We start from the raw sequence: 24,197 nt of genomic DNA on the forward strand, positions 1-24,197 counted from the left end.
CATTGCTCCTACCCTAACAATGAGAAAAAAGATAGTCTACACAATCATAACTTTTCTTTAGCTCATCAGAGAGCTGAGGTCACAAGGCAACTAAGTAAATTAATTCAGAAGAGTAATAAGCCCATCCAAGGAGAGATGGGACACATGAACTGTCTCACCTATGGCAGAGCATGGGTGAAAGTAGTGACGTCCATAAAAAAGCAGGAAAAAAGAAATCAACTCAAATTTCTAATGAATTCTTAAAGGCCAAGCTGTCTTTTAGAATAGCTGGGAATATCAGACACAAGGGGAACCTGTACTCCACTTGAAATTTCTTTACCATAGGTCTCCACTGGGTGCTCATGAGCAAGACTGGGGGCAGAATGGGAGACCAAGGAGAACCCTCCTTGGTGGAGGAGGTATGGAAGAGGTGACTGGATGCCACTGCTAGATAAACAGGAAACGCTGCCTGTTTCCCTGGATTCTTCTCTCATACAAAGTAAAAGTCTTAGGCCAGCAGGATGGGGCAACAACTCTTTCATCCCTAGGACCCAGACAATATTCCATTAGTTCTGGTGGAGGGGTAAAAGCAAAATCAGTCTTCCTCTGAAGAGGGGCGGAAGCAAAAATCCTCTGCCCTTGGGGACGGCAGAAAATCCTTTTAGGCCTATATGTTATATCTACAAAAAGCAGAGTTCTGCTATCACTCAGGGAGTGGCAGGAACCTCTCTCTTACTCAAGAACCACCATAGATACAGTGCTGCGTTTGTCTATCAAAGGGTAGAAGAGTAGGAATGCTGGGAATTCCCTGGTGGTCCAGTGGTTAGGACTCTGCGCTTCCACTTCAAGGGGCCTGGGTTCGATCCCTGGTTGGGGAACTAAGATCCTGCAAGCCACAGCATGGTCAAAAAAAAAAAAAAAAGCAATCTACTGCAGAAGTAACAGCATGAAAAAGGACCACTACTGTGGAACAAGGATGCAGGGACTGCTGAAAGGTGAGAGTGAAGAAGAAATACTGAGAAAAACCTTTTGGCAGCTCAGCTTCCACTTTAAGCTCAAGGTAGCAACGGCTTGTTCCAGAGGAATTTTAAGTCTCTGGTGTACTGAAGATAACCATGCCAACAACAAAACTCAAACCCAGCTCAGTTCCTGACTAGATTGATGCATGCCCACACTAACACTAAGAAGAGGCCTATCCATTTCTAGCTGTGATTATTATTTAGCTCAGTCTCTACTGTTCTTCCACACAAAACACTGATCATTCACTCAAAAATTATGAGAGATACAAAAGGTAAGAACACCCCCTCAACCTATTTTTAAGAGATAAAGCAATACAGAACCAGACTCAAAGACAGATGACCCAAATGGGTGAAACTATCATGTATGGACTTTAAAATACCTAAGTTAACTAATGTTAAAGAATTCAGTGGAAAAGGTAGAAAATATGTATGAATAAATGTGGAATTTCAGCAGATAGATGAAAATTATAGAAAGAATTAAATGGAAATACTAGACAAAGAATCATGATATGAGAGATGAAGAATTCCTTCTACAGGTTCATCAGCAGACTAAATACATACCATGGAAGAAAGAATCAGTGAACTTGAAGATAGGTCAATCTGAATGATCCAAACATTTGAAACAGAGGGAAAAAAAAAAAGAGTGGAAGAAAAAAATAACAAAGTATCAACAGCTATCAAACAGTCTAACATACGTGTAATTGGAGTCCCAGAAGATGAAACGAGAATGAGCCAGCAAAATACTTGAAGAATTTTCCAAAATTGAAAAACAAACAACCCCCCAAAAAACCATAGATCAAAAAAGCCCAGAGAATTTCAAGCAGTTTAAATATCAAAGCAGGGGAAACACACCTATATACATGTTAGTCAAACTGCTGAAACATATAGATAAGAGAAAATCTTGAAGGCAACCAGGGAAAAAAAGAAAGATTATATCCAGAGAAACAAAGAATTATAGCAGATTTCTCATAAGAAATTTTGTGAGCCAGAACCATGGAGTGACATTAGGAAAGTACTGAAATAAAAAAAGTTGTCAATACAGCATTCTATAACCAGTGAAAATCTCTTTAAAAATGAAGGGTGAACAAAAGGGCTTTTTAAGACAAAGTGGTTTTTCTCTTAACAACAGTGTATGAGTGTGATACTTGTTCCACATCCTTACCAATACTTGGCATTTTCTTTTTCATTGGTCATTTTGGTGGGTGTGAAGTTGTAAGCATACTGTAGACAGAAGATGTCCATGTTCTAATTCCCAGAACATGTGACTATACTACCTTACATGGCAAAAGAGAATATACAGATGTGATTAAGGTTATGGACCTTGAAATTGAGAGATGATTGTAAATTATTTGGGTGAGCCTAACCTAATCATGCAAGTCTTTAAAAGTGGAGAACCTTTTTCAGCTGTGGACACAGACAGATATGACGATGGAAGAAGGGTCAGAGAGATACAACATGGCTGGTTTTAAAAATGGAGGAAGGGGGTAGACCCAAGGAATGAGGGCAGCCTCTAGAAGCTGAAAAGGGAGGGAAGTGAGTTCTTCCCTAGGGCCTCCAGAAAGGAATGCAGTGCTATTGACACTTTGATTTTAGTGCAGTCAGGTCTGTGTTGGACTTCTAACCTACAGAACTGTAAAGTAATAAATTTGTGTTGTTTTAAGCCACTAAATTTGTGGTAATTTGTTATATCACACTAATACAATAGAACACTAATTTATGTTTCCCTAATGACTAATAGAGTTGAATAACTTTTAATGTATTTATTGGATATCCTCTTTTCTGAAGTGCCTGTTCACACCTTTTGCCCATTTTTCTATTGGGTTTCCTATTGTTTTCTTAATGGTTTTTAAGGCTTCTTTATATATTCTATAAGAGTTCTGTACATATTCTGGATACAAGACCTTTTTCATATTGCACTCTGAAGGTTGCCTTTACACTCTCCTAGTGGTGTCCTTTAATGAACAAAATTTTAATGTTAATATATTCCAATATATCCAATTTTTCCTTGTGGTTTATTATTTTTGTGTCTTATTTAAGAAATCTTTTCCTCTGAGTCATGAAGATGTTCTCCTATGTTTTCTTCTAAAAGCTTTATTATTGTAACTTTCACATCTAGATTCGCAATTCATCTTGAATTGTTTTGTAGATGATAAAAAAATTCATTTTCCCCATATGCATATTCAATTAAAATTTAGTGAAAAGACCCTTTTGCCACGTTTATCATAAATCAGGATACTATATGTGTGGATCTATTTTTCAACTCTCCATTCTGTCCCATTGTAAGTTATCTATCTTCACTCCAAAGCATTACTATAGTTTCATAACAGATTTTGATATCTGAAAGTGTAAGACCCCAGGTTTTTCTTTTTTCAAGACTGCCTTGTATGTTCTTTGCCCTTTGCATTTCCATATAAAATTTTAAATCAGCTTTTCAATTTACACACATATACAAAGCCCTACAGGGAGTATGATGAGTCTGTGTCAGTTTGGGGACAGTTATCTTTACAACACTGAGTCTTAATCAATGGAAAGAATATATTTTTCCATTTTTTGAAGTACAGTTAATTTTTATCTGTAACATATTATAGTTTTATGGTATAGGCATTTAATATATTTATGCTACTGAAAATTGTAATTGTTAAAGTAGTATCTTTTTAAAATTTCATTTTCTGTTTGTTGTTACTGGGATATAGAAAAGCAATTGTTTTTTTTTTTTTTTTTTTTTTTTGCTCTAGTTCACTGTTTTTATTTACATAACCACCTTTCTCCTAGACAAGCAACATTAAGCAAAACATAAGGCAAAGATGACTTGCTGGTGACCATCCTATTCAACTTTCTTTTGCAGAGGGTCTTCTCAGTAGTAGCCAGTTACCACATGGAGCTTTTTCACAGTTTCAGAGAAGCTTTCCTTGTATTAAAAACAGCAAGAAAGTGCTACACTTGATGGTAGTTACTGTCACATAGTTCAATCAACCTTACAGAATTTTTGTAACATAACGTCAAGTATGTAAGTTATTTAATCAACACAAAACTCTTAAAACAAAACAAAACAAAACAAAAAAAACCCCAAGTACTAGCTGACTTCTGGTGCCATGAGATATAACAGCACCACCGATTTTTATATTTTAGTGGTAAAAATGTAATCCAGTTTTAGCACCCGTCTACAAGAGTTAGATGAAAATATATGATTTGGCTTACTGGAAGGTAACAGTCTTAATGACCCCTCAGTGAGGAAATCTGTTCCTTCGACTGCATGCTGGCTCAAAGAAAAGAATAGCAGTATTAATGGGGGAAAACAGGATAGACTTTTAGTTAAGGCTTTTCAGTACTTGAAATACTTAAGGATGGATCACATTTAAAATGGTGAACATGGCTTTGCAGCCTTAAATAGAGAACAGAGGAAAATCAGAAAAATCAATGCTAGAAATCAACTACCATCTTTTTAACCAAAACCCTGTCTCAACACTCCATTTCAAAAACGAAGTGAAGCATTCTAAGAAAGTGACAAATTTTTACATAAAAACACACCGAATTTTGTTTAACTCTATCAGTTATTAGACATGGTATATATAAGCAAGGAAAATAAGGTGCACCTTAACATTATATAAAATAATAAACCCAGAAATCACTTTTTAAAATTGGCAATACAGACTGCAATATAAAGAATACTTGATATAGCAAAGTTAGATAGAAATAAAAATTTCAGTTGAAAAATTACAATATTTCAGTACAGCAGAGGGACAAATAACCTTTTATTAAAGCCACTAGATTTGGAGACGCTTGTATATTTTGATTTTGGAGAAAGGAAAGTCATTCTTCTAGAAGGCACTAACTGGTTTAAATGTGCTAGCAGCTTCATAAAGAAAACATGGGGAAAGTACAGTCAAGAAGACTGCCTGGTTCTCATGTGAGGTTCCTTACTCTGCATCTCAGACTGCAAATTATTGCTGAGGAACTGTATTAGCCATGTGCATTTCCCACGTCATCTGCAGTGTGCTCAGTCCACAGTGTCACAGATCTCCTTCACTTTCTGGTTAAAGTCTTCTGGTTGATCTGCATACACATAATGCCCTGCTCCGAGAATGGCTATCGTCTTCACATATGAATGTGGTCGTAATGACTGGATGCTGGTGCCAGAATTGCCATCTATGCAGGATCGGGCGCCATAGATCACTGAAACTGGAATGTCAGGGTGCATTTTACCAATTCGCTGCAGCATTGGTCTTTTTGCCCATCCATAAGGGACAGTCATATTTCTGAACGCAGTCTCACCACTGGGAGTCTGGACATTACAGTGGTAAATGTATTCTGTCACAGTATCATCTGCAAACATTGAAGAATACTTCCGTTTGAAATCAGGCCTAAAACACTGTACTAGACTTAAACCAAAGGGTCCTGCAATCCTGAGGCTGGCTGAAGGGTTAAAGGGAGTCAATGCCGCTCCCAAGGTTCTGATCCGAATTGGAATTGGTCTCTCTTCATCAGCAAGGTCTGGTCGCTCAGGAAAACCCCAAGGCTCCACTAAAATGAGATGACTAACCCTGCTTGATGGGTACTTCAGTGAGTAAGCAGCAGCCAGGAACCCACCCAGGTTGTGTCCAAGCAAAATCATTTTGTCCAATCCTAATGCACATCTCCACTCTTCAATGGATTCCACAAACTGATTCTCTACTTCTTCTGCATCATTGTCAAATCTGGGTCTGCTACTTCGTCCAAACCCCAGCAGGTCAAAAGCATAGACAGGTCTATTGGTGCAAAGATCTCCAAAATTCAGTGCCCAGAGTCCAAGACCTCCTCCAAAACCATGGAGGAGGACAAGTGGAGTCTTATTTGAAATATTATGAGAAAGCTTCAGTGTCCATATTTTATTTCCATTAGATATACGAACAGGTCCTTTTTTGTGTGTGCAGGGGACACATTTTAAAATTTTCTCTTCAGCTTCTTTAAGGTGTGATGTTGACGTAGGGCACCATGTGGGAAGCCAACCAGTTAGCCATCCTGACTTCTCACTAGCGTCCGCAGAGCCCACCTCCACCTCCTCTGCCGCCATGGCCGCCGTCGCCGCGCGAGCTTCCGGCCGTACTTCCAAGCCAGCTGACAGGCCGACTGAGCAATTGATTTTTAACATATTAACCTTATATATGGTAAGATAAGGGCATTTATTTAGGTCATCTTTAATTTTTCTTAATAATGTTTTATAGTTTTTATAGAAAGAATTTACATAACATTTTAGATGCTGATGCAAATTAAAATATTTTTGTAAATGATATCTTTAAAAATGTGTATATCCTATTTGTTTTGTTGCTGGTATATAGAATATAATTGCTTTTTGTATGTTGACCTTATACCCTTATCAATCCATCCTTTTTTGTTGTTGTTTATAAATTTACTTATTTTTATCTTTGGCTGTGTTGGGTTTTTGTTGCTGCGCGTGGGCTTTCTCTAGTTGCAGTGAGCAGGGCCTACTCTTCGTTGCGGTGCACGGGCTTCTCATTGCGTCAGCTTCTCTTGTTGCGGAGCACAGGCTCTAGGCACACGGGCTTCAGTAGTTGTGGTTCGTGGGCTCTAGAGCACAGGCTTAGTAGTTGTGGTGCACGGGCTTAGTTGCTCCGTGGCATGTGCGGTCTTCCCAGACCAGGGCTCGAACCCGTGTCCCCTGCATTGGCAGGCGGATTCTTAACCACTGTGCCACCACGGAAGTCCTTCAATCCATCTTGAATTGAGTTTTGTATGTGGTGTGAGGTAGAAGAAAAGATTCATTTCTCCCTATAGGCATATGCAATTAACCTGCCACCTATCTTAATAGCTGTAACTTAATTACATTTGCAAAGACCCTTTTACCACATAAGGTAACATATTCAAAGGTTTCAAGAATGAGGGCGTGAACATCACTTGAGGGCCATTCTGTCTACCACACTTTTATTTCCTTTTCTTCCCTTATTTCACCAGCTTGGACTCCCAGTCCAATGTTGAATAGAAGGGGAGACAACAGGCATATTTGTCTGTTTCCCACTGTAAGGAAAAAAACTTTTCAATATTTCACTCTTAAGTATGATGTGTGCCATAGACATTTTGCAGATAATCTGTATCAGATTAATGAAGTTCCTTTCCATTCCTAGTTTGCTAAGACTTTTAAAAATCATAAATGGACACTGAGTTTTACCAAATATTTTTGCTACATTGATGGAGATGTTTATGTGATATTTTTCTTCTTTTTCTGTTAATGTGGTAAATTACCTTGATTAATTTTCTAATGCTAAACTACATTTGTATCCCTAGAATACTCCCACTCAATTATCTCAATTACCATGCAGGTCTTATCTTATTCAGTATATTGTTGCATTTAATTTGCCAACATTTCGTTTAGGATTGTCAGTACTTTTGAATGGACGTTTTCAGTCTAAAAAATATTCAGCCTAAAAAAATCTACCTTAAGCAACATAAGAACTGTAGATAGCATTAAAAAAAAAAAAGATCTTTAACCCCAAGCCCTTTATATTATTCTGAATCTTGTCTACAGTGATCTAACCACATAACAGTTCTGTTTGCTTTTATCTAAAGTTTTTTTGTGATATCTTTATCTAAATGAAATGAAACATGTTGAGGGTTGAGATAAGACAAAGAATCTTATAGAAACCACATACTTCCAACAGAAAAGTTCTTTCATTTATTGCCTGCATTTTTGGCAGTTCACAACATATGCTGCGTCCATCGGGATGGAGCTGGGTCCACTTTATAGTGAGCAGTACCCGGTATAGTATATGTTCTCAATAAACATGCAGTGAATTGAAAATGAAACCACCAGATGGTGCCACTGCAGGTGATAGTCCAATTTTTCGTTCAACAGTAAAGAATGTTATCTTTTTAAGTACTATCTGGAAAAATGTCTTGGGATTGTAGTTATGCATATACTAATAACTATCTATTCCTTCATCTAATCCTTGACACTGCAGGTCTCCAAAGTCACCAAATATTTAAATCAATGTGGCTTAAAGTTAACAGAAAAAAGCACTAGAGTTGAACTGGGGGATTCAGAGAGATGTTCTCTCTACATTTAGACTGTGAATCTTTTGTATTTTTCCAGCATTTAATTGTTTATTGCCCTGTGTTCTGCAAATTAAAACCTTTTAAACAGAGAAGGGATACCATACAAGATGAAAAGAGATAATGGATAATTTTAATGAAAATTAAAGTAGCCTAGATTTTGTCAGTCTGCTTAATTTTTTTACCTCCCAGGGCATTATTAGTTCATTGATAAAATGTGAATGCTTATCTACAAAGGCTTTGATTATTAGAGAGTCTTTATATAACTCTGGGGCTTAATCACCACTGTAAGTTGGCATCTAAAACAAAAAGGCAGCAGGTCTCCTGGATTTCATACTATTTAAAATGTATTCAGTCCCCTATCCATTATCCACCTATCTATCAACAAAAATACTCATCTGAGAGCTAATTCAGTTGAAGTTCTGCACTGCAAAACATTTGATTGCATTAAGTGACAGACATATTGAAATGGTGACAAGTAGTCAATCCTGTAAAATATTCAGGGTCATGGGTGTTACATTTGATCAATTCCACTTGCTGAGCACATCCAGTTCTTTGTGTATTACCAGGCAAAACAGTAACATTGCCCTCATGTTTCCATGGTGACTTCTGAGAGCAATTCTTAAGTTTAAGTAATCTCTTCTAGATGATATTCTTAGTTTACCCTAAATTATATTATCATTGTGTTAATTTACTTTCTGCCTCAGCACAAGGTGAAATTTATTTGCCTAGGACAAGGGAGGTTATATTTGAGAGGTAGGGGTAGGTTGGAGAGGGATGTAAAATCGGAGGGACATGGTAATATGATTAAAAACTGCAGAAAAAGAGAACAAAGGAAATACTAGACTTGAATACACTTTTTTTTAATAATTAAAAAAACTATGTGATAGTAGAAGTACCCTGCTTCAGAAAGGCATTTTGCTTACCTGGTCTTAGTCCCCACAAAAGCTGTGTAAACCAACATAAACATATCTTCAGATACCATTTTTAATGTTAAATTACAGTATAAATTACCCACTCTAAGCATCAATTAACATTTTAGTGATTCTAGCTCAGTCATTAAAATATATAGCTTTAAAGAAAATTTCTACTGATTCAATTAAAGCTAATCTTGGTGGGATTCTGAAACTCTAGCTAAACACCACAGACTACTTCTGGCTAATGAACATTAAAAGAGTCAACGCAGATTCAAGTAAGTGGGTAAAGAAAGCTGTTATTATTTTAAGCAAAATTAAAACAGATGGGAGAGACTGACACACATATATTCAGATGTGTGCCTGCCTCACGTTTAATCTTTTATGAATGACTGATCCCAGATGGTAATGGGATTCAGGAGCACAATTTGAGATACAGCATCCATTTTCCTTTTACTCCAATGTACGATGTCAGTTACAACTTTTCTATTTAGTGGATGATGCAAATATCATCAAAAGGAAAGAAACCATCATGAAAACTTCTGATATTCTGAAAATGACGTGTTGGTCAATTGGTCTAACCAAGTCCAACATCTACCCACATTCTCCATCATTCAACGCATTTCAGGATCGGTGCTACTATCCCACATTCACACAAATGGGAAGGGGGGGTGGCGGTGATGAGACAAGAAATCTAGAGAGACAAACACAGCAAATGCATTGCGTTGACGAGTGTCGGGTAATCTCTCATTAACCACTGAACCCAGAATGGGATGTGCCCTCCCCTGAACTCTCACAGCATAGCACCTGTACTCTTCTGGAAGATCACATTTTATTTTGGATAATGATAAAAATAACAAAAATACAAAATCCTAACAGACCAACAATACAGTTGACCCTGGAACAACATGAGTTTGAACTGCACAGGTTCAGTAATACGTGGACTTTTTTCACTAAATGCATACTACAGGACTACACGACCTGCAGCAGCTGGCTGAATCCTTGAATTGGGGGGAAAAAATGCTATGAAGTTGTCACTCTATACTAAATGGCTTCCCAGTGATCAAGTGAATGTTATTGTTTACTATTAACAAAACTACTTTTCCAAGTACAGAATGGCCCACAGAATTTAAATCCAGTGATGTTATCACTTAGGTTATAGGGATCTGCTCATAAGAGAAAATAAATCTTAGTTATTGCTGAGTGGTTTGGTTTTTCTAAATATTCCTTTCAGCTGTTACAGATGCCTGGGCCTCTACCCTTCTTTGGAATCTCAGAAGGGCTCTTTGTTCTTTGTGGGCATCATCACCCCATGACCTGGAGGCACAGGTGTGTATGTGAGCACTTAGTCTGATTTAAAAATGCTCGGGCCTCTACATTTTCTGTTACTGAATGAGGGTCAAGAAGGGAAGTGATTATCAGAGGGACCTGGTCTAGACCTCAAAAGCCAGGAGTCCTTGGCGGCTGCCAAGAATAAAGTGTCTTTGGAGAAACAATCTTGCTGGGAAGTCCCTCCCCCTCACTCCCACCCACTCCACCCCCAGCTGGAAAGGGTCATCCCTGGCAGCTGCTATCATAAGAAGAGTGAGGCCAAGCTGACAGCAGCTGTTACAAACATACTGAACAGAGATTTCAGGAGGAAGGCTGGGCCCAAGTAAGAGTGCTTTTATGAAAATACGTGAAGTCCAGGGGTCAGCGCTGCAGATTTCCAATAATGGCACGTACTTCAGAACTGTAGCTGGGGTGGTTTTACCCCTACAGGATGGGGAATGCTATAAGGTAGTTCTGTTCTCCTGACAGAAAAAGAAAATGCAGACTGCCTTGCCTAAGGCTTTCCAGAGAAATGGATGACACAGACATAACCGATATTGGTACTGTCTGAGGTCCTCCTGCTTCCCTTTGACAAAGCTGAAACACTGCTCATCTCAGTGATATCTTGTTTGGACATCACTGTCTTGGTTGATGTGAATTCAGATCCTCTGAGACAGCTTTGTCTTTTAAAGTCTGGAGTTTGCCAGTCCTCCAGACAGTAGAGCATATGGTTAAAAGCCTGGAATTTAGAGTTAGATAAACATGGATTCGAGTCCTGCTTCTATATCACACCAACTGTAAGACCCAGGGCAAGTTACTCCATTTCTTTGTACTTTAGGATACTCATGTGTGAAACATGGATTAAAAACAGGAGTTATTTCACAGTGCTGTTGTGAGAATTAAATGAGATGATGTAGGCACAGGGTCTAGCCCAATATGCTTACAATAAATGTCCATTATTATGACTTTATTAAAAATAGGCATGGTTGTTAAACTTGTCCCCCATGAGAAAAGGCTTTGAAAGAGAATTAGGGCTTTGTTTTGCGTGAGGGATTGATTCTTTCAAGGACCGAGGGTCTGTTGACCTTATATTGTTGGTCAAAATTCCATGAAATTTGGTGCCATAAAGTTCAGAACCCACTCAGGTTCCAGAAGGACCTCTGGATGGGGGTATCTATAAGGCCATTTGACAGATGAGCCTGGACCTTGGAGAGGATTGAGGTTAGAGATACAGATTTGGAAGTTTCTTCCAGGGGAACTTGAGTGTGCAACTGAGTGGGCTGAGCTGTGCAGTGGAGCCATTTTTCTAATGGCTAATGATGTTGAACATCTTTCCAGCTGCTTATTTGCCACTTGTTTATCTTCTTCAGTGAAATGTCTGTTAGTGTCTTTTGCTCACTTTCTAATGGGTTTATTTATCTGTTGAGTTTTGAGAATTCTTTATATATTCTAGATACTAGTCCTTTCTCAGACATGTGGTTTGCAAATATTTTCTTCCAGCCTTCAGCTTGTTTCTTCATTCTCTTAACAGGGTCTTTCACAGAGCAAAAGTTTTAAATTTTGATGGAGTCCAATTTATCAATTTTTAAAAAAATTGGTATTAAGAACTCTTTGCCTATTAAGACTTTTAGTTGGTATTAAGACTCTTAGTCTTAGATCCTGGAGACTTTTTCCTATGTTTTATGTTTTACCTTTAAGTCTATGATCCATTTTGAGTTTACTTTTGTATAAGGTGTGAGACTTAGATTAAGGCTCATTGTTGTTTGCCTATGCTGTCCAACTGCTCCAGCACCATTTGTTGCAAACTCTACATTTCCTCTATTGAATGCCTTTTGCACCTTTGTCAGAATTAGTTGGGCATATTTGTGTGTGGCTATGACTGGGTTGTCTATTCTGTTCCACTGATCTATGTATCTTAAGACTGCCAATACCTGACAGTCTTGATTACTGTAGCTATAAGTCTTGAAATTGGGTAGACTGATTTCTCCCACTTTTTCTTTCTCAAAATTGTTTTAGCTATTCTAGTTCCTTTGCCATTCCATATAAAGTTTAGAAAAATATTACCTCATTATAAAAAACCTTGCTGTTATTTTGATAGGAATTTCATTAAGCCTACAGATTAGCTGGGGGAGAACTGACATCTTTATTATGCTGAGTCTTCCAATCCATGAACATGGTCTCTCTATTATTTTATATCTTTTTTGATTTCTTTCATCAGCATTTTGTAGTTTTCAGCATATAATCCCCATATTTCATTTTTTGGGGGGCAGTTGTAAATAATATTGTATTTTTAATTTGATGTCCACATGTTCATTTCTAGTATACTGAAATGCAATTGATTTTGGTATGTTTGTCTTGCATCTTGTGACCTTGCTGAAATCATTTAAAATTTCTAGTTGTTTTTTCTTGATTCCTTGGGATTTTCTATGTAGACAATCGTCAGCTGCAAAGAGGAAAAGTTTTTTTTTTTTTCCTTTCTGATCTTTATGCCTTTCACTGCTTTTTCTTGCCCTATTGCCCTGGCTAGAACTTCCAGCACAATGTCAAGTAGGAGCAGTGAAAGCAGACATCCTTGCCTTCTTCCTGATTTCAAGTGAAAACATTTAGTCTTTTACCATTAAGTACAATGTTAGCTGTTCTTCATTAAGTTGTTAAATGCTCTTTACCAAGTTGAAGAAGTTCCCCTCCTTTCCTTTTTTTCTGAGAGTTTTTTGAAAATTGTTAATGGGTGTTGAATTTTGTCAAACATTTTTTCTACAGTGTTTGACACAGTCATGTGATTTTTCTTCTTTATCCTGTTAATATGATGAATTACATTGATTGATTTTCAAATATCAAAATAGGCTTTCCTGGTAATAAATCCCACTCAGTTACAGTATATAATTCTTACTGAATTCTATTTGTTCATATTTAAGGATTTTTTTGCATCTATATATATATATACTTCTTTTTTTGTACTACCATTGTTTGCTTTTAGTATCAGCTTCACATATGAATTAAAAAGTGTTCCTTCCTCTTCTATTTTTCAGAAGAGATTGGGTAGAATTGGTGTTAATTCTTCCTTAAATATTTGGTAGAATTCTCCAGTGATACCATCTAGACCTAGAGATTTCTTTTGGGAAAGTTTTAAAATTCAACTTTTAAAATAGTTATACACTATTCAAATGATCAGTACTTCATATTGGTAAATCGTAGTAGTTTGTGTTGTTTTATAAATTGGTCCATTTCACCTAAGTTGTCAAATTTCTTTGCATAGAGTTATTCATAATATTCCTTTATTATCTTTTTGATGTCTGCAAGGTCTGTAGTAATATACCCTACTTCATTTGTTGATTTTTCAAAAAACCAGGTCATTGTTTCATTGATTTTCTCCATTGTTTTCTGTTTTCAGTTTTATTTATTTATGCTCCCATCTCTATTATTTCCTTTTTCTGCTTATCTTGAGTTTATTTTGCTCTGCTTTCTTCTAGATTCTTGAGGTAGAAACGTACTGAATTGAGACTTTCCCTCTATTCTAATGTAAGCATTTAGTGTTACAATTTTTTTCAGCACTAATATGTGTCCCCAAATTTTGATTTGTTGTATTTTCATTCAGTTCAGTGTAGTTTTGGGGATTTCCCTTGAGATGTTCTCTTTGACCCGTGGATTATTTAGAAGTCTGTTGTTTAATTTCCAAGTACTGGAGATTTTCCTGGTATCTTTCTGTTATCGATTTCTAGTTTTACTTCATTGTGGTGGGAGAACACACTCTATATGATTCCAATTCTTTCAGTTTTGTTGACGTTTGGTTTACGGTTCAGGATATCATGGGCACTTGAAAAAAATATGCATTCTGTTGCTGGGTGGAACAGTCTATAAATGTTGATTAGGTCATCTTGGCTGATTATACTATTGAGTTTTTCTATACGCTTGATGATTTTCTATCTAGTTGTTCTATCAATCGTTAAAAGAGAGGTGCTAAAGTCTCCAACTATAATTGTGGATTTCTCCATCTTTTCAGTTCTATCAGTTTTTGCTTCATATATACTACAGTCTGTTGTTTAGTGTATATACATTTAGGACACTCTCCTTGAATAAGTTCCAATCTTCATTGGGCTGCTTTCCTGATATCCTTTTCCTTGGGCCCCAGCTGGACTGCCTTCCTACCCTCCTCAGGCCTGCCTAATGGGTCTGTAATTGCGTAGGAGGAAAAGAAGAAAGGAAGGGAGAGAAGGAGGGAGGGATAGAGGGGAAGGAGGAAGAAAGGAAGGAGGAAAGGAAGGAAGGAAGACCAGATAAACTTCTTTTAGGCTAATGTTTAAGTTATATTCTCTTTAAGAAATCTTCCTTTCTGCTACATCATTGAGTCCTTAAAGCTCCCATATCAGGAGCAATGATTCCTCTTCTTTGAATCCCTTAGTGCTGACTAGCTATTTATAAGAAATTACAGGAAGTGTGTATACATGTGTGTGTGCGTGTAATTTTAATTTTGTAGATGTCTTCATACCAATTTGACGCATCAGTACAGCTTTTTAGATCTTGAAGAAAAAAAATAAAGGAGAGGTTGCAATAAAATTTGGAGTTGGTGTTGGGAAGTAATCAAATCTACAGAAAAGGCCAAGCTACAGAACAGTACATTTTCATTTTCTCTCTCACCTGTGGATTCTATGAAATACCTTCCTAACAGGATAGTCACCATAATACTTATAAACTAGCATTTAAGTTTTATCACTAAGTCAGGCTTTATCATTCACAAGTGTGATTCATTTTTTCAACAATTTGGTACCTGATAAGTGCTTGGCATTACTAGAACCTATGTCTTATAAAGTTGATATTTAAATTTGCATATATTTAAAGGGTAATAGTTTTTTTGCCTTTAGAGCTGAGTGTTAATCTTTCCTAAAATAATGACTCTAAGTGTGTGACTTTGTACTGAACCAGTGAGTCATGGGGTATAATCAAACAATAACTTTATTCTCCCTTTCCTATACCTGGTATAATCTTTATGAGACTACTTCTTTTCCTGCCACCTCAGATAAAATCTCCAACAAATAACAAAAAGTTCTCCAGGCACTTTAGTCACAAACATAACTTCATGTCAGTAATTACAATGTCTGTTATGTAGTAACAAACCCTGAATGCTTTTTAGCACCCAAGCTCCTCTCCGCCTCCCCCAGTGGGGAAGGAGACAAGGCTGACTTCTCTCTTTCCCAGACTATGGCTTCTCCTCCTCCTTTCTTCCCCTCTTGGCTGCCTCTGCCTCCCTCAGGACTAAAGAGAAGAGGGAAAAGGAGGACACCAAGGGTACAGGGACAATGGTCTTACTGACTGGCACCCTTCTGGCAGTGATCCTCTGACTGGGTCAGATGTTTAAAACTGTCTCTCGGATGCTTATTTAGGTTCTCCAACAACTTCCCAACTTCCCTGGGTGACTGCCCCTCTCTGCTGGTAGCTCACATTCCCCTCTCCCCAACCCCAGGCATCCTACACCTCCCCATACTTCCAGGCAGCCCTCTTGAGTAGCATCCAGGAGAACTCCAGGCCAGCTCTGGCCCTTGGCTCATATTTGGACATTGGGAAACATACACTCTTGACCTATCACTGGTGGGGGTAGAGTATTTCTCAACCACAGCCCTCTTTTTATTTAACTTCCCAGCAAGCAAGCTCTAATCAGAGCCATTCAGTCTTTAGATTCATCACATGCCAGTCTGCTCAGCCCCCTAAAGTGTGTGGAATTCATATCAGATATCCAAGCAATCTCCTTGAAGCTTCCCTCACTGGGCTTGGGATCAGGATTTCTCCCGCGCTATAGGGGCAGGGGAGTGGTGATGGGATGTGAAGCAGAACTATCTCCAAAGAAATCTGCTCTCTGATCTCCAGCCTCTTAAATGGGCAAGGGGGCCATGGGTTGAAAACTAGTATCTGACTTTGAAATGTGGGGGCAATGGCTCCACTGTCCTGAGCACTCGACTGAAGGTGAAACTGAAATTGTTTAATACATCCTATTGAATGGTTCTTTCATCAGTTGCCAAATTCATTCATGGTAAAGCCAAAAAAATTTCTTTTTTGCTCTATTACAAAGAGAAAAGTGGAACATTTTGTCCCAAAATATTGTCTACTCCAATGTTCTGAACATAGACTCACATCCAAATTCTGATTCAAAATTTGTGGGCTTATATTTTTATTCACACCAGTGAGGAGGCTGCCGACAGCAGCAAAATATCTGTGCCCACGCCTCTGCTCCCTCCCTTAATGAGAGTTCCCTATAAGATTTTATGTTTCTCTTCAACTGAATTAACTAGAAGAAAAAACAAGACTAGCATTGTTGAAGTTTCCACTGCCCACTGGAAGTCCGCCTGCTGGGAGGTCATGTTCACCCCCAGTTCCATCTCTTAGCAGAACCTCTGGGGACAGAGAAAAGCCATCAGAGACTTGTTTGGGGCTGGGGTTCAAGTTCACTGGGTTTTCATCATGTCCTCAGCTGACTGCTAAGTAGCTCTCCTTTTCTTTTTTTTTTTAAACCCCTCTTCTATATCCTGCTTTCTCAGTTTTGAGAAGCTTAATTAGACACTGCCAATGTGAGTACATCTTATACAAAGCCAGGGGGTAATGGTTTCCTAAAGCCCTATGATAAATACAAGACACATTTAAAAGCAGCATAATTTCAGTGTTCAGTTGCCCAAGATACAACTGTCTTCAGAGAATCCCAGAAATTCCTAGAATATACACACAGGGGCATTTGTCACCCACATAAACTCTCCCAGTTGAAGTTCAAATTAGCTCATAACAGTGAAAGGGAGAGAAGGTCCCAAGGAAGCAGCCAAATTCCAAGTGATTTGGCATGGTAGAATCTTGGACTGAATTTAATCAGAGGCCTAGAGTTTTCAAACAATCTCTAAATTTCCATAGATAATTTATGTAATTATATTGGCACATACATTTTTCCATTTCAGTAACAAAGACACAAAGATCTTTCTTTCATAGACAAATTTTTAATGTTGTAAGAGAAAAACAGTGTGCCCATATAAACTCACAAATTCCAAATAGGGGCACGACTCGAATTTTTCTCTCCGGAGTCGGTAAGAATGCATTCCAGATAAAGGAAAAGGGAGGCACAGAGCTCTCCTTTGCCAACTCCCTTCCTCCACTCAAACATAAGTTTTATTCAGACACAAGATGCTTTATTAGCCAAGTCTCCTCTGTTCCGCTTTGATATTTTGATCCCAATTGAATATGACTGATGACAGCTCTCAGCATACACTTGTGGGCAAATTTTTGCTTGCACACACGGAACGTACATCTTTGATCAAGAGCAGCTGAAAACACTGGCCTAAGTAGCCAGACTTGGCAGAATTCTGAACTTGTTCTATCAAGGCTAAGGGGTTCACCTTACTTTCTAGAAGTTTTTTGCTCATTGAATAAATTCAATAGTACTTTGTATAAGGGAAATAGAATGAAAACAACTTAAATAATTTCTGTTCCTTTTTGATTATAGCAAAATGGACTGAACACAAAGGATGGTTTACAAATTCTAAGCTTATGATCACAGACAGGAGCCGTAAACCACGAATGCCAAGTAAACACACACTAAGAGTCAAATGAAATATGCATCAAAATTAATGATATGCGTAATCACAGTAATTGCTCTCTGGGAAAAGAGGCAAAAGACAAATTTTACCAACTTCACAAATCAGCTGGCTCTGATGCCACCGATCTTTTTTAATCCTACTCCTACTCCAAAGCACAAAGACCCTGGTCTGCTACGGGAGGCCCAGGGGCCACAAATACTCATTTACTCTCTCCACACCTTCCACAGGCCAGAAACATAGGCTAGGAAATGTGACATAAAGAAAGGTCTCCCTGGAATTTACTGGTGGTCCAATGGTTAGGACTCTGTGCTTCCACTGCAGGGGGCACAGGTTTGATGCCTGGTCCTGGTCGGGGAACAAAGATCCTGCATGCCGTGCGGTGCGGCCAAAAAAAAAAAAAGGTCTCCCTGAATAATTCTTGTTCAGAGGCTCAAGTAAGCCATTCAGAGCTACCAGAATCATGTCTTTCATTGTCATAATTCTAGCATCTAACACAGAGTCAGGACCAACTTGTAAAACAGATAACCCCCTAGGAGGACTGAGGTGTTTGGGTCATGAGATAAGGGAGAAGATTGGCATGGTGGTGGTGAGTGTTAGGAACGTACCTCCTCCTAGTGCATATTGGTTAAGTGGCTTGCTTTCCTAACACCTAGTACTCAAAGAAATGGGAGTTTTAAGGAATATGAGTGCACTGAGGTCCTAGTCGAGAGAGAAAGTTAAAGTTAGAAAAGATGCCCTTCAAAAAGCCCACTTATTGTTCAAAAACAGTCCTTATTTTCATCACAAGGAAAAAAACTTTTTCTTCCTTTCTCTCTCTCTCTCCTTCCTTCCTTCCTTCCTTCTTTCTCTCTTATCTATACGAAATGATCGAATTTAACTAAATTTATTATGGTACTCATTTCACAATATATGTAAGTCAAGTCACTATGCTGTACACCTTAAAATTATACAGTGCTGTATGTCAAGTACGTAAATAATTTCCAAGAATCATTACTGCTTTGTAAATCACAGTGTTGATCTAATGAAGGGGATAATTTCATTATCATATAGCACTTGTGAAACTTTCTGTAGACAGAAAACCTTTTCATTGGATAACAGAAATAATGGCCCTGAAAGGGCTTTCCTGAAAAATGAAAATAATGTGCCATATATTATTTACATAGAAAAAAGGTGTTATGGGTAAATCATTATCAGAATTATTATACTATGGGATTAAAGATAACTCATCAAAGTACTTTAAAACAGCACAAGTTATCAAGACTATAATAACAATCTTTGAAATAAAAGTTCATATGTCCAATGATGACATATGGTTTTCATAGAGAAAACCAATTAAAGACAGCTGTGTCTTAAGTAAACTTTGGAATGCAGGCTCATATGGGTAGTTACAGTACTAAACCTTCACTCTGCCACTGATTCTCACACACACACACACACCCCACCCACCCACACACAAACACTCCTTTCTTTGTGGGATCTAAACACAAATCCTATTTGCTGATAGGTCTAGATCAACTTCCATTGCTAGTGTTAGAAGGAAGAAGTGATATTGCCTTATATCTTAACCAAGTCCTACCAAGATTTTGCCCTATGTTGAAAAGCTTTGGATGGTGCTAGAGCTTTGACCAGCAATGGAAGGCAGCATGATGTGGTAAAAAAATTTTTTTTTTTAAATCAGGGATCCTGATTCATGGTCCCACTTCCTCCACTGACCAGAGCTATGATTTTGGACAACCCAGTAAATGCCCCTGTGGTTTGGTTTGTTCATCTGTAAGATAAGAGATTGCCCCTTGGCCGCTTGTGATTCTACTTTAAATTCAATTTATAGAAGGCTATGACGTCACTGGCTTCCTACATCTTCCTATGGAACTGGGTGGTTTTAAAATATGTCCACAAATTCTTTGATACTCCTGCCCTTGGAAGGTGGCATCTACTTCACCTCTCTGGATTTTGTGACTGTGGCAATGAACAGATGCCGCAGAAATGTGAACTTCAAGGCTAAATCGTTCAAAGTAATATGGTCTCTTTCTTTTTTACTTGCTCACACTCTCACTCACACTCTCTCCCAGGGCAGATACCTTTAGCAACCTGAGCCACCAGGTAAGATATCCAGCTATTCTGAAAACACCATACTAACTAGAGAAAACCGCATAAAGAAACCACATAGAGACGGAGAGAAACGCCCAAGGAACGTCAGCAATTCGATTCTTCCTACCCACGTGATTGACAAATGAGAGAAGAAGCCTTTGAGATTATGCCAGCCCCCGACACTGTAATCTCATAGGATATTAACTAGAACTGCTCAGCTAAGCCACACCTGAATTCCTGACCAGAAACAAAGACAATAAGTGATTAGTGTTGTTTTAAGCCACTAACTTTTAGGGTAATTTGTTATGCAGCCACAGTAACGGGAAGAGGAACCATGATGGAATTAAAACTGGAGAGAAAAAAAATGCCACCCCCAAGGTCAAGCAGAGAAATCTTTAGCATCCACAAGAACCTCAGGAAAAGCAGACTTGGAAGTCTGCAGAAATGATGAAGGTAGGTACAATTCACCAGTAAATGTCACAAAAATCAATACCACAATAACCATCTTTTTATTTCCAAACTGGGTGATCTTTATGAACGTTTTCCCACATTCATAGTTAAAACAAATATAGTAAGAAAGACCCTAAGTGGAACCATATGAAAAACCAGCAGCAAGGCCAAAGGTAAAGGACCACGCTGGGGCATCGAGTCATTTCTATGTAGGCGCTCACACCATTGCTTGCGGGCTCTCTGCCGCATGCCTTTCTCAATAAACTATGCAGTTGATGAAGGGCAAGTGTTTCACCAAACACACCTTCAAATAACTCTGAAAAGTAGGACTTCTCCTTTAAAAGAACAAGGAAAACAGTTGGAGTCCAGCAAGGAAGGTGGCACCTATCATTGGACCAGAGATGGTGAGTTTGGGATACCCCATGTATCCTGGTGAAGCTGAACCAAGGGTGATGCTCAGAAGACGGCAAATGATGGCCTGCAGGCAGGATTCAGCCACAAACCCATAATTTTTCTTTCTAGCCCACCCAGTGTTTTCAAAACAGGAAATTCCACACAAGAAGTCTAGATTTGTAGCTCCTCTTGAAACAGTGGAATTCTAGCAAACCTGGGTCTGCAGTACCATCTGGTCTCCATCAGCTGCAGATGACTAGCTGTTTCTCCCCTCAGACAGAACATGTCCTCTCTATTTGCCACAGTCCCCACCACTCCCTATTATCCACACCTGGGCTCATTTCACTTGTTTTTTATATTCCTATGCCTGTAGACATTTGCGTTTGCATCTGGTAACCTACACCAACAGAGGAGTTGCAGACTCCAAATCAAGTGTTTCTTGATCACTAATGGGTTTGAAATTTGGGGTGGTTTAGAAATTCCAGTAAATTCTGCTGTGATACCCTTGCCGATTTCTCTCCCTAAACCACAAATGTGGGACTATAACAAACCCATATGCCTAATGGTTCTGTAAGTCATCTTATGACACTGTTACTGGATATTGGGGTGCTAAGTGTGACTCTGGAAATATATACTAAGCTTATTTGATACATCCAAATTATCTTCAAAATACAAACTGTGTCCACACCGGGGTCTAAAATTCCTAGTCCAAGTTAATGCGGAAAAGAATCAATTGTTAGTCAGCTCTGAGGTTAGAATGGGCAGAAATAGAACAAAAAGATCTACATATTGTAAAGGGAAACAATTTAATAGCTTAGCACAGACTATCTTCCAGGTGAGTTCCAGTGGGGACTGAATTAGGCAGTGAGGGCACATGTGTTGAGAGATTGAGACCAGCGTTTTCAGGTTTGGGTGTATGTGTGTTCGTGTGAGAGAAAACAAATCAAAACAAAACAGCTCACCAATTCCAGACACTGTCTGTGGCCATAGGCAGCAGCATAATGTATGCTATTGTAGCCTTCCTTGTCCCGGATAGATGCATTTGCATCATGCTGAAGCAGAAATTCTAGACATCTGTAAGTATAAAGATGAGATGTTATTTCAGAAAACATCTCTGGACCAAAAGGGATAATTAATGTAAATGTTCTCTTATTATGAGTGTTCCACAAAGCACTTTGTGAGTTGAAGTGTTTCTTTAAAAATCCTACAGCAATGAGGGTTTATGTACTGGATGTTTTATGTGTGTTTTCTGCAGCTATCTTTATTTCAGCTTAAATTTTTTTTTTTTTTTTTTGGCCACGCCACGCAGCATGTGGAATCTTAGTTCCCTGACCAGGGACTGAATCTGCGCCCCCTGCAGTGGAAGCGCAGAGTCTTAACCACTGGACCACCAGGGAAGTCCCCTATTTCAGCTTAAAATAGCCATTCTAGAGTTCAGGAAAAGCTTTAGGAACTAGAGGGTAATTAAGTTTTTTTTTCCCTTCTCATCTTAAGGTACAGAACCTGCCTGTCATCAAGATTACTGAATAATAACTTTTCAAGCTCCACGTTCTAAAGACAAGTTCTCAGCATAATAAAGAAGTGGTCAAGGCATTGCAACGGGATAAACCTCAAGAGAGGGGGGTTTATTTTTAACCTTGCTACTGGAGACTCTGAGATCAAAAGGCGGGAAAAATAAATAAAATAATAAATAATAAATTTTATAATAATAAAATTTAAAATAATAAATAATAAAAGCCTTGTCTGACACAGTTGTAATTTTTCTGAAAAAAACACCATCTTTGCAATAGGTAAGAGGAAGGGGAGTGGCACCACCTCTGCTGAAGAGCCCCAGACTCCAAGACACAGGTACTCGGGGACGTAATGTGTTCTGTTCAGGGCGTGTTGCAAATGGGACCATCCTGCTGGTCAAAGAGGGAAGAACTAGACAGGGAGCACCGTTCCACGATTTCGGTTTTATTTCTGTGACAGTGGGACAAACGTGTCCTCTACAAGGCCAGGCTGATTCAATTTCATACTCAAATCAAAACTGTAAGATTCTAAATATAAGCTTGTATATTAAATAAGACCTCCAATGGAAATTTTCTATAGTTTACTCAAAAACCTTAAAATGACACTTACCTAAGGCAAAAGGAGTAAATAAATCACACACAAAGAGAGATATTAAAACAGACATTTTAATTTCTAGAAAACCTGATGAAAGAGAAATTTTTTAAACCAAATACCTACAGATCACATGATTCATCCATAAAATTCTCTGTAATAAATCAAACTATTATTGGAGTCCTGATATACCAGGCTGTCTTTGGTGATTTATACCTTAAAAGGAAGTCTTTTTTTATTTTTGTAATTAAATGCCCATGGACTGAATCCTAGGTGTGACTCATTTTAAACTGAATTTGGCTCTTGAAATAAAATCACTCAGTAGGAATAGCATTCTAGTGGACACACAATTCCCAGCTTCTGAAAGGATTATACTCTAAAAATCAGTTGATAAATTTAATATGTAATTTGGAAAGTACTGGGATTACTCCCAAAGAGCTATTTAATGCAGAATACAGCTGAAATATAACTGTCAACAGTACTATTAGAAATAACAACAATACTACAGAACGTGAATATTCTCCACATTGTTCCTAAGGGCAAATGAAATCCAGTTTTAACTGGGAATGCTTGTCTTCTTTACCACCCAGGGCCCTGACTAGTAATTCTGGCACCTAAGCTGCAAAATCAAGAGAGGCACATTAGGTCAGGGGTGTATTTGGACAAGGGGAGTAGCCTTTCATTGCATGAAACAGATCTCCAGCAGGCTGGTCCCGGCCTTCCCCTGCCTCTCCTGCTCCTTCCCTCTCCATCAGATGTAGAGAGGGCTCCTCTGGCCCAGGGCAAGCTTGCATTTCACTGGAGAAGGGAGCATTTGCTGAGGTGGCTTAAAATTCTACAGTCTTTGAATACCATTATTTTAATTTTGGAACATTAGGGCAAAACCTTTGTTATTCTGATTTCCTCACAGCGGTGTTTCCTGTGCTCACCCCAGGAACAGTCAAAGTTATGCCCCCCCAAATTGCAGTGGGGCCTCACTTTCTAACCACACCTTTCCACAACGGTCTGGACATGGGAGGAGAGCCCAGTGGGCAGTGGGAAGACCCCAGAGTGGACACGAGCATTCAAGTCACAGAGAAACGGGTCCCTCTGACAGCAGGAGAAGAGAATAAGCAAGTTAAGGACTGTGTGTGTGCAGACTCTTAGAGCACTACATCCACTGAGTCTCACGGGGGCAGGACACAAACTGTGGGCACCGGTTATTCATGTGTTCATTCATTCAACAAACAGTTACTGATCACCAGCTACCTACTGGGCAGAGCACAACCTTCTCACTGCCACTTCCAGTGCACGAAGGGCTCTCAGAGGAGGAAGCATTAGGGGTCCCC

At 38.6% G+C, this 24,197-nt stretch overlaps 2 protein-coding genes across 5 annotated transcripts in view; both read right to left on the bottom strand.

Annotated features, from left to right (window-relative positions):
- ANKRD44 (ankyrin repeat domain 44) overlaps positions 1-24,197 on the bottom strand; it is a 315,633-nt gene that overhangs the window by 62,583 nt on the left and 228,853 nt on the right. For all 4 annotated transcript variants that reach the window (XM_061203690.1, XM_061203687.1, XM_061203694.1 and 1 more), the window contains one exon: positions 21,729-21,840. In XM_061203690.1, the coding sequence (XP_061059673.1) occupies positions 21,729-21,840 (112 nt within the window). The remainder of the gene's footprint in view (positions 1-21,728; positions 21,841-24,197) is intronic.
- On the bottom strand, positions 4,881-6,096 carry LOC133099784 (1-acylglycerol-3-phosphate O-acyltransferase ABHD5-like). The gene has a single exon (XM_061203668.1). It carries the CDS (start codon positions 6,046-6,048, stop codon positions 4,996-4,998), a length of 1,053 nt encoding a protein of 350 aa, XP_061059651.1. The 5' UTR covers positions 6,049-6,096; the 3' UTR covers positions 4,881-4,995.

Source organism: Eubalaena glacialis, chromosome 1 (assembly GCF_028564815.1).
Source record: "Eubalaena glacialis isolate mEubGla1 chromosome 1, mEubGla1.1.hap2.+ XY, whole genome shotgun sequence".
Lineage (NCBI taxonomy): Eukaryota > Metazoa > Chordata > Mammalia > Artiodactyla > Balaenidae > Eubalaena > Eubalaena glacialis.

Coding starts and splice junctions, on each gene's coding strand:
- LOC133099784 (XM_061203668.1), bottom strand. CDS start 6,048: ATGGCGGCAGAGGAGGTGGAGGTGGGCTCTGCGGACGCTAGTGAGAAG.